Raw genomic sequence first — 16935 nt, forward strand, 5'->3', positions numbered from 1 at the left:
TCTGCATACTGCATTGCTATGCTTAAGTGCGTGATCCCCACGAATAGGTCATGCCAGATAATTAAACTGAGAAGCTCAGGGAAATTCAATACACTCTATTACAACTGAGGGAGCCTTGGACTCAGGGGAGACTTTGGTATTCATAGACTGGATGTAAAGCTTTTCTAAAGCATCAAGTGGCTCCAACTCCCCCTGGAAACACAAGTCATTAAATGCACCACTGTTGACTTCAGTTGTCTTACATCCCAGAGCAGCACAATATAATAGTAGCTGCTTGAAATGACACCCTGATAAATGCTGTCACAACTGATGATCATTCTCCACAACCCATGACCAACTGTATTCTCTGTGTCTAAGCTAACAGGTAGCTTTTATTTCTTTTAAACCAGTCTCAATATCCAGCTACTTCAGGATGAAGTTGGGGCTTTGGTCAGATCAGTTTAGGATCTTTTATCTCACCATGATTATGACCAATTTAATGTATGTTCAATCTACAAAGAGCTTAATGGAGAGCTGGAGATATGATCAGAAAAAAAATGCTGTCATCTATTATAATGTCAAACAAGCAACTGGCATGTACATGCTTACACAGCTTTAATTTATTTACAGACCACGCAGTACACCTTGTTTGCTGTGAGTGCATTAATGAGTCACATTCAACTCGCTGCTGTTTTATCTTGACTGGATGAAGGGCCTTAGGGGCCTTTTACAGTTATTGCCTGATAAAATGTGTCAGTTTGTTCACCAGATGAGGGCCAGACTGACGGTCCAGGGAGATCAGGAGTGTGTGTCCTCTCATCCACTGCCCTGTATTTCTTTCTTCTTTTTTCTTTTTTTTTAAACCCTGTATCTCACCTTGCCTGTTTGTCACAATAATGTCAACCCGAGTATTCTCTCTGCTCTTCTTGTCGGCAAAACCGTGGCAGAATAATGATGAAATTACTGATATTAGGTGTTAAGACAAAAACAAAACTTTGTGGATTGAGCACCCACATTTTCATACATCGCTTGTCCCCTGTGTCTACTTTTGCTGCACCAGTCCACACACTTTCCACCAAGGTGAAGTCTGTCACCTTGTCACACCAGGTGTCAAGAGTGGAGGCAGTGGTTCTTCTGAAACTTTGGACTGTATAGAAACTAACCGGCACACCTCTTTCCTTCCTGCCGTACCCTCCACCCCCCACCCTGACTTTGTGTGGCCAAGAGTCAAATTCAATATGACCTTTTGTGGAATGTGACAGAGGAGAGCTGCCAGAGCCCGGTCTGACAAGTCTGCCGAATGATTCTCTCACCATTCAAGCTTGAAACAGCTCCTTCTGCTGACCCTCCCCTCTACCTCACCGCCATGCATCAACTGGGAACTGGGCTCTTGACAGCATCACTTTTCCACAGTGCGGCGACTCTGTGGGAACAGTTGTACTTTGGTGCACGGACACACACAATTACATATACAAACTGTTTAACAGAGGACTCCACAGGTCAGCTCTTCTGCACAGGCTGTTGGTACTGCATTTTGTCTCACTGTAGTGGGCAAAGTTTGTGAGGCTGTTAACCAAGAGTCCTCCTAAGTAAGATAAAAACTGTTGTTGAGTGTTCACTGTTTGAACACTCATTGATTCTAACATATATATATATATATTTTAAAAATCTACCAGTTATTTACTTTCCTACAGATGTTAGCCATAGCAGTCCAAATGTCTTTACGTCTGTTTGTGTGCTTATTCGTCTTTCATTTCTTTTTCTGTATGCCCCTCTGCTAAAACCCAAACTTCATCATCAGAGCTGTATCAGTGGTTTTATTGAAGGTTCCATCCAGATGTTCACTGCAAAACATGATGATTATGACTCATTTCCACAAAACAGTACCAGCATAAAAGGGAGAAATGTAATTTCTGATATAGTGTCTGTATGTGTTATGTGTATGTTTTTGTACAGCTATTAATTGGGATTATACTATAGGCTGCTCAAACATGAAAGAGTCACAGTACAGGGGCCTCAGGGAGACAGAGAAGAGAGAAGAACAGAACAGAGAAGTCTTAATTTTAATGCAAACCTTGCTGGCTGGAAATTTTTCCGACAGTTGTGAGACAGCCACGCCAATCAAGACCATGCTAGGTTGTGATGTATTAATTAAATACAGTAAATGCAGAAGTGCTGATAAAAATAAAAGGATTTTTGAAAAAGTAATAACTTTAAATTGAACAGTTCTATTAAAAAATACAATTTGCATAATGCTCATTATACTTCCTTTATCAAATAACTAAAGTACATACACACTGTTATCAGTGTGGTGTGTTTCAAACAGCAGCTCAAATAGGATCAGTCAGACTATCTGCTGAATAGTGACCCGACCCGTCGCATTCATGCCGGGGAGCAGGTGCTCTCCTGGTGGCCACTGCACCACACCAGTTAATTAACACCACTCAAGTGTATCAAGAGGAGGGAAGAAAAATTGCTGCTCTTAGTGGTGTCACACCTCGACCTGCACGGCATGACAACAGGGAGATGCTGGGAGAATAACAATGAATTCATTTCGAAGTAACATGATAATAAATTATAAGAATATATATATATACTCCTATGCCAGCAAATCTGTTCAAAAGGCCACTCAGAGTGTGAGTGTGTGGTGGTGATTGACGTGATGTGGTTTGCGTGACAGTGACCATTACGAGAGAAAACATGCGTAAGAACATCAGAGAGATGGAGAGCATCTCCCAGTTGGTGTCTGCAAGCTGTCGTGTTACCTTCATCTGTCTTCAAGCCCTGACTCCTTCTCACTGACACTAAATAATTACACACTCGGCCCACACAGCTGCGAGACTTACTCAAAATGATCTGTCTCAATACAAATTCGTGTGACCACCTTTAGTCGATAAAGTCATTCAGATTCTTTTATTTTTCTACAAAAATATTTTACATTAAAAAACACAGCTTGAAATATACACAGTCCACTTGGTTTCACGGTAACCATGGAACATCTCAACTCAAATATATCTGTGTCTATATTTAAACTGTAGGTAAATATATCAGCAAGAATAAATCAGGTTGCTGTATTCGTGAGGCCTGCGAAGGACGTCACCAGTAGGAACTTGTATTGATGAATAAAAGGCTCAGTGAACTATAATCTGATCAAAGCAATATGGAATCACAATCTATCCATATTTATTACAAAAACACAAGAAAACCAATTCTGCCTCTGATAATGGCAGGAAATGCTTCTGTACCAGGTGGGGTGGAAATGATGAATTCATGGAGATATATGAGCCGCAGTTCCTCAGAAAAGCGTGGGAGTACAGGTAAGGTATTTAAGCGAGGATAATGACATTAAGCAACATTAAGAAAATCTGCTGGGAAATCATTTTGTTTGTTTCACTTCCCACTTCCCAGTGTGCCCTTTTCTCTAGGTAGCTGTACTGGATGTAGTTCACTTGTCTACCTGTTTGCAGCCATGGATGCCATTCATCTACCTGTCGACATCCCAGCATGCCATTCATGTGTCTTCCTCTCAAAATCCCATGGGGCCATTCATCTGTAAACCTAACTATCTATCCACACTACATCCCTGGATACTTTTCACCTGTCTGCTCTGATACATACCAGGATGTCAGTCACCTGTCTGACTGCAGTATCTATATTTCCAAATGTCACTCTTTGCCTTGGTTTAAGCCTTTCAGGCAGCTCTTCCTGTCAGACTGAGTTTATGTCCTCTCTCTTTCTTTTGGATTGGTGGACCCCAAACGTGGCCATAACGGTAATCATAACTGTAGCCAACCAATTTCATTGGAGGAGAATGCTGGGAGGCAGTAAGCAGCTTGACAGGAAGTTCTGCTTGCCAGGCACTATTTAAAGCAATAGTTTGATATTTTGGGGATTACTCTTATTTATGCTCTTGCCCAAAAGCTATATGAAATATGTGTCAAAAAGTAAGACCCAGTGGCTGGTTAACTTGGCTTACCATAGAGCCTGGAAACAGGGAGAAACAGCCTGGGTCTGTCTGAAGGTAACAAAATCTGCCAACCAGCACATAACTACCCGTAAAACCAAAATAACAGCATGCCATCTTACACTTCTGTTTTTGCACAGATTAAACAAGATAAAATGTGATAATTAGTCAGCTTTTGATGTGCTGATAGGTGGAATGAGTTATTGTATCTTCTGACAGGGTGGTTTCCCCCTTGTTTACGGTCTTTATGCTAAGCTAAGCTAGCAAGCTCCAAGCTGTTGCTTCGTATTTAGCATACAGACATGAGAGTTGTAGCGATCTTCTCATCTGAGTCTCAGAACTTTTTTCCCCCAAAACAGGGAACTATTCCTTTAAGGTAAAAACATACCTTTTTACCAATCTCTTATCTGCTTACATCCCACAATGCCATTCATTATTGCTGTAAACTTGTTGTACATGAAAAAAGTAATTATCATCTGTGGTGTTAGAATACTGTTGTGTCTTCTGTGAACACATTTTTCATCAGTCTCACTCGTCAGTTAGCTTTCCTTGCAGAGGCAGTTTAGTCATTCAAGCAACTAAAGAATAGAACTTGTGATTCTGTGTAACTCAATTTGTAAAGTACGGTACTAGCATTGTCACTGTCAGTGGATTGACGTCTACTAGGGATACCCTAGTATAATAACATGATAAATGTATGCACTACCCATACTGCAAGGCGCTTTAGATGACCATCAAATGGCATGTGAAATAAATAACAGCAAATTAATAGCAAAAACATACCAATTGATACTTGTATAAACAAAATTTTTCAGTTTGTATTTAGCATCCACTGGCCCTCCCCTAGTGAGTCTCTCTCTCTCACCCAGCTCAGGAACTTTGTCCCATGCTTTGGCATCATAGCAGTTCAGAGCGGAGGGCCAGCGAGAGCGTCCAGAGTGGCGGCAGCAGCCAGAGGGGAGATGGGGAGGGGCGGGCGCCCAAAGGCGAGGCGGTGTCAGAGGTGCAGGAGCACACCTCGTATCCATTCTCTGCGTGGTCCGGGTGACGGTGCACGTTGACTCTCGTCTCCGTGCTCTTGGGCTCCGCATCCGGAGAGTCCGACTGCATCTCGGTGCACAGCAGCCAGTCCTTGGCAATGAGGCGGGGGTATCCGGCCTCCGCCTCCATGTCGCTGCCTGGCACTCGCCAGTACTCCTTCCCCTTAAAGAAGTAGGACGAGCCTACACGAGAGAAGGGATGATAGAGGGTTGTTATTAGTGTGTGCTATGAGATAGAGACAGAACAACATGGATCAGAAAACAATATATTACTAGAGTGTATACCTCAGCCATACTCTACCTCTTATAATAGAAAAATAAAAGGAAAAAGGAAGGAGAGGGAAATAGTCTGATAACCTAGATGATTTATTTGTCATATCCATTTCTTTGACTGGACCCACACCAAAATTAAATGGGTTCTTCTGTAGCTCATGTCCCATCCCTCCACCAGGTTTGGTGTGAATCGGTTTAGTACTTAATCCTGCTGACAAATACACAATTGAATGAGCGAACTAACAAAGAAACACAAGTGAAAACATAACCTCCTTGGCAAACGTATTAACACTAAACCTCACATTACTTGGAAAGTCGATCTTTGGTGTTAAAATACAGGCAACAGAAACACATGAGGCAGGCTTATTTGTTTGAGAGAGACAAATGTATAACTAGCTATATGGATGCTCTTTTGCTCCTTCCTTTAACCTAGTTTCTGCTCTCCCTCCAGCATTGTTCGTATGCCAATTCTCTCCTCTCCTCATCTTCCCCATTCCACCTTTTAAAACTGTGACTTCTCTGCACCGTCTGTCTCTCCTTCACACTCTTCTCACTCACTCTTCACCATTAGTTGTCACCACATCGTCTTCACCTCTCTCTCTTTCTTTTCACAATTTTCTCGTCATCCCAGCCTTTTGGAAGCAGCCTTAAAGCATATTATGCTCTGATGTGACTCCAGTTCCCTGGTCCAGAGGTGGACATATATGTGAATTTATGTGTTGTTTACATACAGTATATGCATGCATTTTTGTGTGTCTTTCCGTGGAAATGGGGATTTTGTTGGGAATGTCCCCCCCTTTTTTTGCATTTGGCTCGTTCCTACTCACACACACATCAAAGCTTGGAGCAGGACCTGTGAAGCTGGCGAAAGCTCAGACACAACACGGACCTCTAAACACCTAAGAGGGGAAAAAAGGCTCCACACATTCATCTGGGAGTTGCCGCAGGAGGGGAGAGAGGTGATGTTGCTTGCTCCCATTGTGAGCTGCCTGAAATAAGGACTGAGTACCTCCTGCTAATTAGTTGTTTTTGTGCCAGTTTCCAACATCTACAAGTGCTCTATCAAAGCTTAATCTGGACAACTGGTGGAAGCATTTCTTAAAGGGAATTTGGTGGTAAAGGCTGCTGAGACAATGCAAAAAAAAGTAAACATTATTAATCCCTATGGGAAAATCATGCCCTCAACATTTCATAATTACTTAGGAACAGCGAACATGCTAATATAATAAATTGTGTCATTTTCTTAAACAAAATGATTACAATATATGATATTATCTCTTTAATTGTTCAATCATAAAATTGGTTGAATATATTACCTCTTAAAGTTAAGATTTATGTCACAGTATATCTCTTTTTAATACTTTCAGCCCAAGGCCGGAATTTTTTTTTTTTTTTTTTTTTTTTTGCAATTTTCTATATATAAAAGCCTTCAAAAGTTTTGATAGGGTAAGAGTCAAAACAATGACTACTCCCTAAGTAGTACTAAATCATCATAACCAATTAATAGCATCAACAACTATTTGTATGAGAGCTGCTGCCACCACTATGACCCATTACATTCTCTTTCCTTATTAAGAAGAATGTGCACATCACTTGGATGACCATATCAGCATGGATCGTTCACTGTGTTGAACCCCAAAAATTGCCCCCAACGTACCATTGCAGTATGAGTGTGTGTGATACAGTGTTGTATATGTGTATAGAGGCGCTGTGTGAATGGATGAATCGGTCTCGTAGTGTAAAACGCTTTGAGTGGTGGTTAAGACTAGAAAAGTGCTATATAAATGTAGTCGTTTACAAAGGGTTTACAACTAAGCGGGATCGCTCATCTCACTGTGAAGGACCAGAGCTTTTGATATGTTGATTGCCAGTGAGATACAGCATTGGATTTAAGGGCTAGCCTCAGTTTAACGCTGGAAACTAACCTTGGCATTCCACTGGGGCTGCACTGGATTTATTAAGAACAAAAGAAAAAAAAAATCGTTTAGATATTTAAATATATAATTAAAATATATATATATATAGTTAAATATTGTACACCTGAGGAAGGAGCAAACATAGACCTTTTGGCCTGTTTGAAAGGGTTGGTTTACACAAAACCCAATAAAATATGGGACTAAATGGATTTTTCTCAAAGCACTGAAAAAAAATGTCCATGCTGTGAAAATGGCCTTCATTACATTTATTATTCCTGACTTTCAGAGACCAGGATAACAGCATCCTTATTGATTTATTTCCTATTTTGGGACTCATTAAGTCTTATACTATTGTCTTCCACGTCCTCCTATGCTGCACAGTGATTAGTTATGAAACAGACTCTTGCTTGCATCCTGTTTAGTCAGAGAGTCTAAATCTTTGAGAGCTTATTAATTAACTTTTCAAGTTCAACTGAGAGAAGCATCAAAACAAATAAGCTGCAGACAAGAAATGTACAGATTATGTTTATAATCAAAATACACTTAAAAGGAAAACGTGTCCACACAGAGACAAGATGCATCAAACTGTGTTAACTGGCAAACATAGCAAAAACAGAACTATTTGGTGAAAGTCTGACAGAATTTACACCACCTTAACAAACATTCAACCTCTTGTGCAAAGCCGTGTTGATAGAGTATAGCTTTAAGTAGTACATTTTGATGAATTTATCTTATTATCACAATTTATTTTCCAGTGCATACCAATAATGGCTCCTCATAATTGGTAATGTCATGCTAATGCCACACATAATTACACAGGGCCAGCTGTGAGCTCTCTCACACACATAACATTTTCACGCTCACATACAGTGCCTGCGTGGGTTTTTATAGAAGGTACTAGACATTTTATAGAACGTAAAAACAGCAGAATGTTTTACGGGCACAGATGCACATAGTCTCTAAAGATTACTGACATGGCAGATTCAGGCGTGACATGCTCCTGTAATGATCACATTACCTCACCTCCACCTATAAAGCCTCGTCACATTCAGAGAACAGGGAGGTGTAAAAAAAACAGAGGGGGAGGTTAGGACACAGGTTTGGGGTGGGGGGGACATACACATTGACACACACACACGCACACACATACTAATTTGGTAATATAAGATAAATATGCATTCGAACTAAGCATTACATTGGTGTATCAACTGTTCATTAAAATTGTTGTGCGTAAATATCACCTTGGGCTTTCTTAAATTAAGGGCCCAATTATTATTGACTAAACTATTTCTCTCAGTTGGACACTGTGGCAAATGTCTGATAGGATTATGTGCCCATGGAGGAAATTACAAAACTTAACCAGTAATGAAAGGTAACCAGTCTTCAAAAAAAACAAAACAACAACAAACACCCCCCCACCCCCCCAAGATGCATTCATTGCTTCCATTGCTTCAGCTCTGCTGAGTGTTGTTAATTAGAAACACTCAATAAAAGAAGGTGAAACATGGGTCACAGCTCTGAGATCTGAAATTAATATCCTGCTGATTCACTCTGTGTCTGACAGAGTTGTTTACAGATGCACAAAATGTATCATTTATGTTGCATAGACTCTAAAAAAAAAAAAAAAAACACACAATATCGTTTGCTATGGAAAGTTTGTACTTACTGTGTATAACTATAAGGTAGAACTGCACTGATTGCCGATCAAAGATCATAATTGACTAATTTACATTTGAAAAAGGTCATCTGTGACTAGTGATGTCTTTTTCAGGTTACCGTCAGTTGCTGTTTAGTGGTCGACCATATGTCATAAGAAGCATAAGCCAATTTGAGGCCGTTAGCAGGGAACAAGACTTGTGTCGTCCATCTGGCACTGACACTTCTTCCCCGATGTGTTTCAGAAATTACATACAGACTATAATTATAATCTGGAACCTGTTTAATTATATATGAACAGAAGGCAGTGCCCATGCTGCCACACTGAATCGCCACCAAACGTCTACTTTATCAGGCTGAAATGTTTTGAAAGCAAAGTCATTCGCTGTCTCTAGTTGGCCCCATTTCTAACACATCATTCATTTTGAATCGACATTGTCATTTGTGCATGTGAAAGTTCCATGTCAAACTGCAGGTATAATCTTAAAGCAGTATTTTCCAATTTTGGGAACAAGCTATAAAAGCAACATTAACATATCATCTTATTAATCAAAACAATGAGCTGAAAGAGGCTAAAAAGCTCTATAGAGCTGAGGGGAACTGCAGAGTTGGGTGATAATTATTTTTAAGTTTTTCATTACACGCAAAATCTTTCACATTACAGGTTTACAAGTAATTATTTTATCCATTATTAATATAAAAATATTGAATGGTGCAGCTTTAAATCTGGCAAATACATTTACTCAGATAATAGGTACGAGTCAAATCAAGGCAAGAAAAGTAAAAATAAACCAATAAAGAACATAAACTCAAACATGAAAATGAAATAAGTTACTGGTCTGAATGGCTCACAATAGTACCCATTCATATATGTGCATGGATCAGTTAATGCAATGTGGTGCATATGGTGTGTGTGTGTCTACTGGCATGTGTATGAGAGAGAAAGCCACTGCGAAAGGGTGGAGAATGGCTGAGAAGGTTGATAGCTGTGGGGAAAGTAACTGATGCTGAGACAGATAGTGTGAATCTGTATGTCACAGAGCAGTCTGTAATATGCATGGCTGCATCACCAGGAGTAAAAAAAATGGCAGTTTCTTTCACTGCCTTTTTTCTTGCTCTGGTGTCATTCAGGTCTTTTACAGAGGACAACTGAAAACAGACTGACTGCTGGACTGTTCAAATGACAAACTTCAGTTCTTTCTTAGAGCAAGGCAGACCGGATCAGGATCGACTGTGAGACATTGATTGTGCTGAGGTTAATGTGGGAGGAACATTCTGTGTTGGACCTCCTTGATTAGATTAGTGATCTTGTTGTGTTGTCTAGAGTGTTCTCTGCTCCCCATCAATCTGACCGACCCAGCTGAGCTCACAGTGGCAGCATGGATTGATAAGGGGAGACTGGCTTGTGGATTCATAACATCCAACACAGCTCTCCACCATGTTTGCAGTGTAAAGGTCAAGGCTGTTGTGGGCAAAGCTGAGATGCCAGTCTTACAACTTCTTTCTGGTTGACTGACTCAGTGTCTGTAATCTAAAAAGTATGCTGCCTGGAAATTTGACCCAACAGGTCCCTAAAGGCAAACATACTGCTGTACATTTCATTTTCCAGAACCACAGCTCACTTTTTATGGGTCATGGATTAGTTATTGTGTATGAATGCCATATGCCATACATATTTGCCAAGAGCCTATATATATGTGTGTGGCTGTGAGTTTTTGTTTTTGTGTGGCTACACAGCATGTATGAGTTAATGCAGTTAGTTTATAATGTTTATTTGCATGATAAAATACTTTATTGATGCTGTTATTTGTTAAACACAACAGTTTGTTTGAGTATGTGTTTCAGATAAAAGCTGCCTCCAACTCCAAGTTAATATCACCTGCATGACGCAATTTTTCCTGAGTTTTCACAGTTCCCGTAAGAACCACATAAGACTTTATAAATCTGTCTTCACATTTTTACAACATTTCCAGTGATGAGGAAATTTCAGTTTATGGCTCGGTTTAGATTTTGGTTTGGTTTAAAACTAATGTCTAATGTCTAAGTGAAGAAGAATGAAGGAGGTTTGCTTTTAAGGCTACTCACCATCAGACCACCTCATGGCATCATCCAGGTGTGGTGGCAGCCCCTTCCAAAGTGTGCTGTCTTTAGGGTAGCCCAAGTCCATACGCCTCTGGTGGTCATCATAGCGCCAGTAGTGGCTGTCCTTGAAGAAGTAGGTTTTGTCATTGTGGAGCCAAACAAAGGCTGCATCTATGCCTTCCAATGGTAGGCCAAAGTCACTGATTGGACGAGGGTAACCCTCTTCCACGTTGTTGTCTTTAAATACCCAGTACTTTAGACCTGAGGGGTAAACACAGATATAATAATTAAAGGGAAAAATAAAGCCTTTATAGTTTGGAATACATCCACCTATTATATTTCTAAATATAAAAATATGTCATGCCTAGTCAGTCAACTAAATCCACACAAACTTGGAATCAGATGGAGATATTTACCTTTAAAAAACACAATTTTGTGGTCCCCTGGTCTCTCATAAACAGCATCCACACTGTCCAGATTGGGAGGAAGGCCCCTCCAGAAACGATGGATCTGAGCCGGGCGAAGAGACACCAGGTGCTTCTCTCGAGTTAGTCTCCAGAAGTACTTCCCTGTGACAAACAGGAACAAGTCAGAACATGAAACTTCTTCACACTGTCATTTAAAAATTCTATTACAAGAAAAGCCATGTTTGCTGTGTTTGCAATAATAATATCACAAGTCCTAACTCTCCCTCACAACTGGCCTTTAGAAAAACTAAAGCTCAAAGTAATTTATAATTCATATTTAAAATTTACTTGTGAACAAGAGTATTTGGCAATAAGGTAGTTGGACTTGTGCTTAAGAGGAGGAGATACATTTTCAATCTTACTTTATTTAACAACTTTTGGTAACTGAAAGCTCTCTTGCTTTGTAAATATACCAGCCAGACTGGCCAATGAGCCAAAAAGCGCCATTTCAAACTTAGCAGATAATATATATAGCACAAGACAGCCTGGCAACTGAAGGAACATTTTGTTTAGACTGCAGAATATGCAATGGTGTGTGAGGCCGTGATATGAGCCCTAGGAGCCACACATGACTTGGTTTTCTATTGATCGCTGGAGCAACCACTCTGTCCTGTGCCCAGCCCCTGTCCTTTACTCTTTCACTTTATCTCTTCTCCATTCGCCTCTTTTTCTTCCCTCTCTCTCACTGTCACTCTCTATCTGTCTGTCCGTCCATCTCCTTTTTTCACTTTCTCCTTTCAGGCTTGAATACCTTTGAAAAAGAAGGCCTCCCCTCGTATTTGGGCCACAGCATCAAAGTGACTGGTGCATCTGTCTGGGGCATCTCGCGCCAGCCTGAGGGAGGAAAGTTGGAGGAAGGAGGAAAGAAAAGTTGAAGAGAGCAGAACAGAGAAAGAGGAAGGCAGAAACTTTTTATTGGTTCAAAAACCAAGGAAGATATTAAATTCAAATTCATATTCTGAGCATGGAGTGTGTGAGGATAAATACATATATACAATACATACCTCACTTACACTGCTCACCAAAAACCCCCTGTAGTTAATTCCATTTGCATACCAAAAAAACAACAACTATGTGATAATTGCACTCACCTACTGAGAGAGTCTGAATGTGTGGATGCATGTGCATGTGTTTCCTTCAATTAAATAGACTAAATGTTAGGTGAAATGCTCTCAAGCTGACAGAGTGAGGTCCCCCAGCGCATTTATCCCCAGGGCTAATAAGTGATTTAAAGCACTGACGTGGTCGGCCTGCCAATGATGAAGCCATTAGCACCACAGGGCTACCACTGTGAGTGGGAGGCTGCCAGCCCTTGTATTATCAACAAAGATCTCCATTCAGAGCTCAATTAACACGACACCGCTGCCTAGTGGTCAGTATTATGCGACCTTTGTCGAGCATAATCCAGCTTTTCCACACACCATGAGTAGGAAAAAATGAGTAGTGAGGGTGCTGAAAAGCTGCTGTATACTCCTTGCATTTTGGTGAGAGTGTATGCATGGAGGTCAGTGAGCAATGGGCGTTGTTGTTGATGTAGTCTGAAGCACAGTTTGATCACTCACGTGCAAAGCAACTAGTCATTGCTTATGTTAAATCCATGAGATTAGCACCATGGTAATTTGATAAAAACTACAAAGGAGTGGTTGTTTACTGTTTAAATAATTATGTGTAATTATGTGTGGCATAGACAAGGGATGATAGTTTTTCTTTTTTTTGTCCTGTGAGTTTAACAATATTTAGATATATATTTGATATGAGCCTCTAGTAAGATAATTCTTGGTGGCTGCTACTGTGAGGAATTGTGTGAAATAGCAAATGAAAGACTCCTGAATTGAGGCCATCCCTCAAAAACTTCACTTGTGGTTCATGGGCTGGGTTGGGTCTGTTGGACTTTCATCTGGTGGGAGATATCCTCGCAACTACTTAAAAGACTGTAACAAATTTTGTTTTGATATTCATTGTCCTCTGAGGATAAAGCCTAATGATTCTGACATCTTTATCTTTCCTGTAGTGCCACCCTTATGTCAGATTGTCAGTGGGACCATTTTTTATTGGTCCACAGAGGATGAACCCTGTGGTTATCAGTCTTCAATCACCTCTCTGGTGCTAAAATATCCACCTATATATATCCACTCATCATATTTATGCTGTCTTGACTATTTTTGATCATTCTGACTATTACATTATCTCCTCTAATGCCCACCTGAGGCTGAATGATAAGCCCAGATGTTCATGAAATTTTTAGTCGTGGTGGCCAGAGGATACAACCTAGTTATTGTGGTAATCCATCTGCTTTTAGCCCCAGCATGTTGCCATGACACTGAACACACACATGCTCACGAACTGTGTATGTGTGTGTGTGTGTGTGTGTGTGTGTGTGTGTGGAACCCTATAAAGACAATCTTTATATTAGATTTTAGAAAGATTGTAGAGTACTTCAACTGATTTGATATCACAGAAATTATGATATGATTAATATATATATATTCAAAATTATGAAAGCAATTTACAAATTTTTGATCATTATATCCACTTCTATGTCATTACTGGCTGAACAATACACACTTGAAAATCAGTTCAAATGAACACATTTGGAACATGATGGGTTTTGTTGATGAAGGGGTACTTAAGTAAGTGACAGGGCTATAGGAGTATGTTTAGCAAAAAAGGTTGGGAACTACTATGCTAAAGGCTCCACACAGCAGAATTGGGTCCATTAGATGGTCTTTATCTTTGCCTGTCTGTGGTCATCTATAGCGGACATTTATTGTAGCCTCTGCGCTAATATCTCTGCAAAGGCAAGCGGGCAGAGACAACTGAGGGAGTCACGTAATTTCATGTGTTTGACTACCAGAGCAGTTGCACAAAAGGGACACCAAATCTTTTACTTACAAGAGAGTTGATCTGTTTTCAGGGAGGTCCAGAAGCACGGGAGGCTCAGCTGTCTGGGAAGGGTTGCCTGGTCGATTGGTGTGGGATACTGAGTCTCTGACACCTGTGTTTAAAGATCAAATGATCAATCAAAAGACAAGACAGTTAATTGTATAATTCATTTATCAAGAAAACATAGTGTGCAATTTTAAGACATAAACCTGTGCTATAACAAACTTGTGTTGGGATTTTTGGGGTATTTTTTTCTGTGTTTTTTGATCATTCCAATTAGACATTCTGCTGATTTAGATTTTTTTTAGCTCAGTTATGGCGAGATAATATATCTCATTTGGCCTGGAAACACCCTGGGATCCCCCAAGAGGAGCTGGCAAACATAGCTGGGGAAAGGGATGTCTGGACTGCCTTGCTTAGCCTGCTGCCACTGTGACTGACTCTGGATGAAGGGCAGAAAATGGATGGACAGATGGAGCTCAATTGCCTCCTCTTTGGCATTATAATCTGCATTCCTCTTATGGTACAACAGTATAGCAGTTTTGTCTTGTTGTCTATGTTTAATTTAGTTCAATTCATCTCCCTCCCTCGCAGTCCTGTCCCTGAGCATTCTTCCCTGCACTCCATTCTTGCCTTCATGATCATTAGTCTCTCCCCCGCACACTGCTACTCTCTATACCAGGCAATGGTGTGATAAGGTCATATGCCATAAAGAGGTCCAATTAACTCAGTCTGTGTTTTCATTAATCAATAACCTTGCTCTGAAGAGCTCATCAATTGCTCTCTCTCTCTGTCCCACACACACACACACACACACACACACACACACCACACAGAGCAGAGGATGGATGTCCCTCATACCGTAGAGCTGCCAGACGCGGACCTTGTCTTCATAGGGTAGGTCGTATTTCAGAGGGTCTCCTACAGGACCCTGGTAGTACGGTCTCATGATGGACTCCATGGCTGAGGTGTGGACCAGGCCGATGGCATGACCGAACTCATGGACCGCAACTGCGAACAGGTCCATGCCATGAGAGTCTGACGAATATTGAAAGAGAGAGAAGTCATCATCATGATATCTAAAACTATGTCTTTGTTTGAGGAAATAGATACATGGAAATAACTCAAAATGGATCATGAATGCGGTTACTCTTAACTCAAGGTTAACCTGTATTTTTAAAAGGACCACTAGAGATTTGTTGCCTTTTGTTGGGGATTTATCACATTTTTAATATATGGCAGTTTGTATTAACAATGTTTTTTTTTTCCTGTTTGTACAATCAATGTGGCATTAGTTGATATCTAATAGAAGCTAAGTGCCAGTGTCTTTAAAAATAAACACAAATTAATAAAAAGTTCTGTTATATTCTTGTGTTTGTCATGTGTCTATTCGTGTAAAAACATAATTTCTAAACTGGAAACTTGGAACTAGAATGAAACATGAAGAAACACACCCTCCACATTAAACTGGAGCAGTCAATTCAATCAAAGAAGCAGCTACAAAATGTTGCACACAGCATATTTTTCTTCCCTAACTGACCAGCTTGGTAGAAAATCACTTCATTCAAAATGTTAGACACAGCTCCACTTCCCTCACTCTTAACATTTCAAAATGAACTCACGTCCTTTTGGGCAGGAAGAGGAAACAACAAGGTTTTCACTTCTAAATATTAATATTATTTAACACTTTTAGTTGAACTCTTACTCTCTGACCTTCATCTTTGAGAGAGATCACCCTGCAGCTTAAAGTTTGTGACTTGTGTAGAAACAGCACGACCCCCGTTCACATGTTTATCCCTTTTATGAGTGAACTCTATAAACTGTAAGTTAAGAGGCATGTTGCACAGCTCTGGTGGCTTTGAGTGCTGTTAGGTGTGTGGTGTAGTGAGATAACTGTGGTAATACAGCCCAATTCCCCCGGCTGCCAATCAAAACTTGAGCACGGAAAGACACCTAAAGAGGCTGCAGGCTATTAAAGCACATTCCCATCGATGTCTTCTAAAACCGAAAAGGAAAAGCCTCCTTGTCTGGCTCTGCAAAGCAAGACAAAACCTTGGGCTTGGAGATTTATATTTGCAAAAAAAATGCGAGCGCTGGCGTGTCAAGCCAAGCTAGCTTAGAGCTCCTTGGTGGCTGGGCTCAAGTCCGCATTCAGTTAACCTCATGTTGGCCCCGACTTGGGAAAATCTCAGTGCTGTGCTCTGTCAAAAGACAAAGGACAATTGGATACAAGCACTTGTGCTTACAACACCTGGGATACTCAGAAGCCAAATGCCAAGTCTAATCTACAGGAGCACACGGTGCAGGGAAGAAAGGTGGATCAAAGGAGGGATCGAGGGGGAGAGAACAAGGATTCAGAACAAAGTAGGCACCATGTCATTGTATTTACAGTCCATCTGAGGCAGACAGAAAAAAATCCTAATGCCTGCGGACAAAGTCAGAGCTGAGAGATTTGGGTGGATGAACGAGATTCATAGAGTTAGACACCCATGGCAGAATGATAGAGAGCAGGAAGGAGAGAAAGAGAGGAAGACACAAAGAAAGCTTTAGTGTCAACAGACAGAGGCAAAATGATATCACTGTATTGTAGAGGGCATGATCAGTGACATATATACAACCAAAAGAACTGTTTTCAGGGTATCATAAGATATTGTATTAAAAAAAATCTCATTATT

General features: G+C 40.5%; 1 protein-coding gene across 1 annotated transcript in view; it reads right to left on the bottom strand.

The window, feature by feature from the left end:
• Window positions 1-2625: 2625 nt before the first annotated feature.
• LOC108879285 (matrix metalloproteinase-17) overlaps window positions 2626-16935 on the bottom strand; it is a 68725-nt gene continuing 54415 nt past the window's right edge. The window contains exons 6-11 of the mRNA XM_018670523.2: window positions 15122-15298; window positions 14270-14372; window positions 12129-12211; window positions 11327-11479; window positions 10914-11171; window positions 2626-5166 (exon numbers count right to left, since the gene is read on the bottom strand). Coding sequence (XP_018526039.1) covers window positions 4841-5166; window positions 10914-11171; window positions 11327-11479; window positions 12129-12211; window positions 14270-14372; window positions 15122-15298 — 1100 coding nt within the window. The 3' untranslated portion in view covers window positions 2626-4840. The remainder of the gene's footprint in view (window positions 5167-10913; window positions 11172-11326; window positions 11480-12128; window positions 12212-14269; window positions 14373-15121; window positions 15299-16935) is intronic.

The sequence above is a fragment of the Lates calcarifer genome, linkage group LG9, assembly GCF_001640805.2.
Source record: "Lates calcarifer isolate ASB-BC8 linkage group LG9, TLL_Latcal_v3, whole genome shotgun sequence".
Lineage (NCBI taxonomy): Eukaryota > Metazoa > Chordata > Actinopteri > Centropomidae > Lates > Lates calcarifer.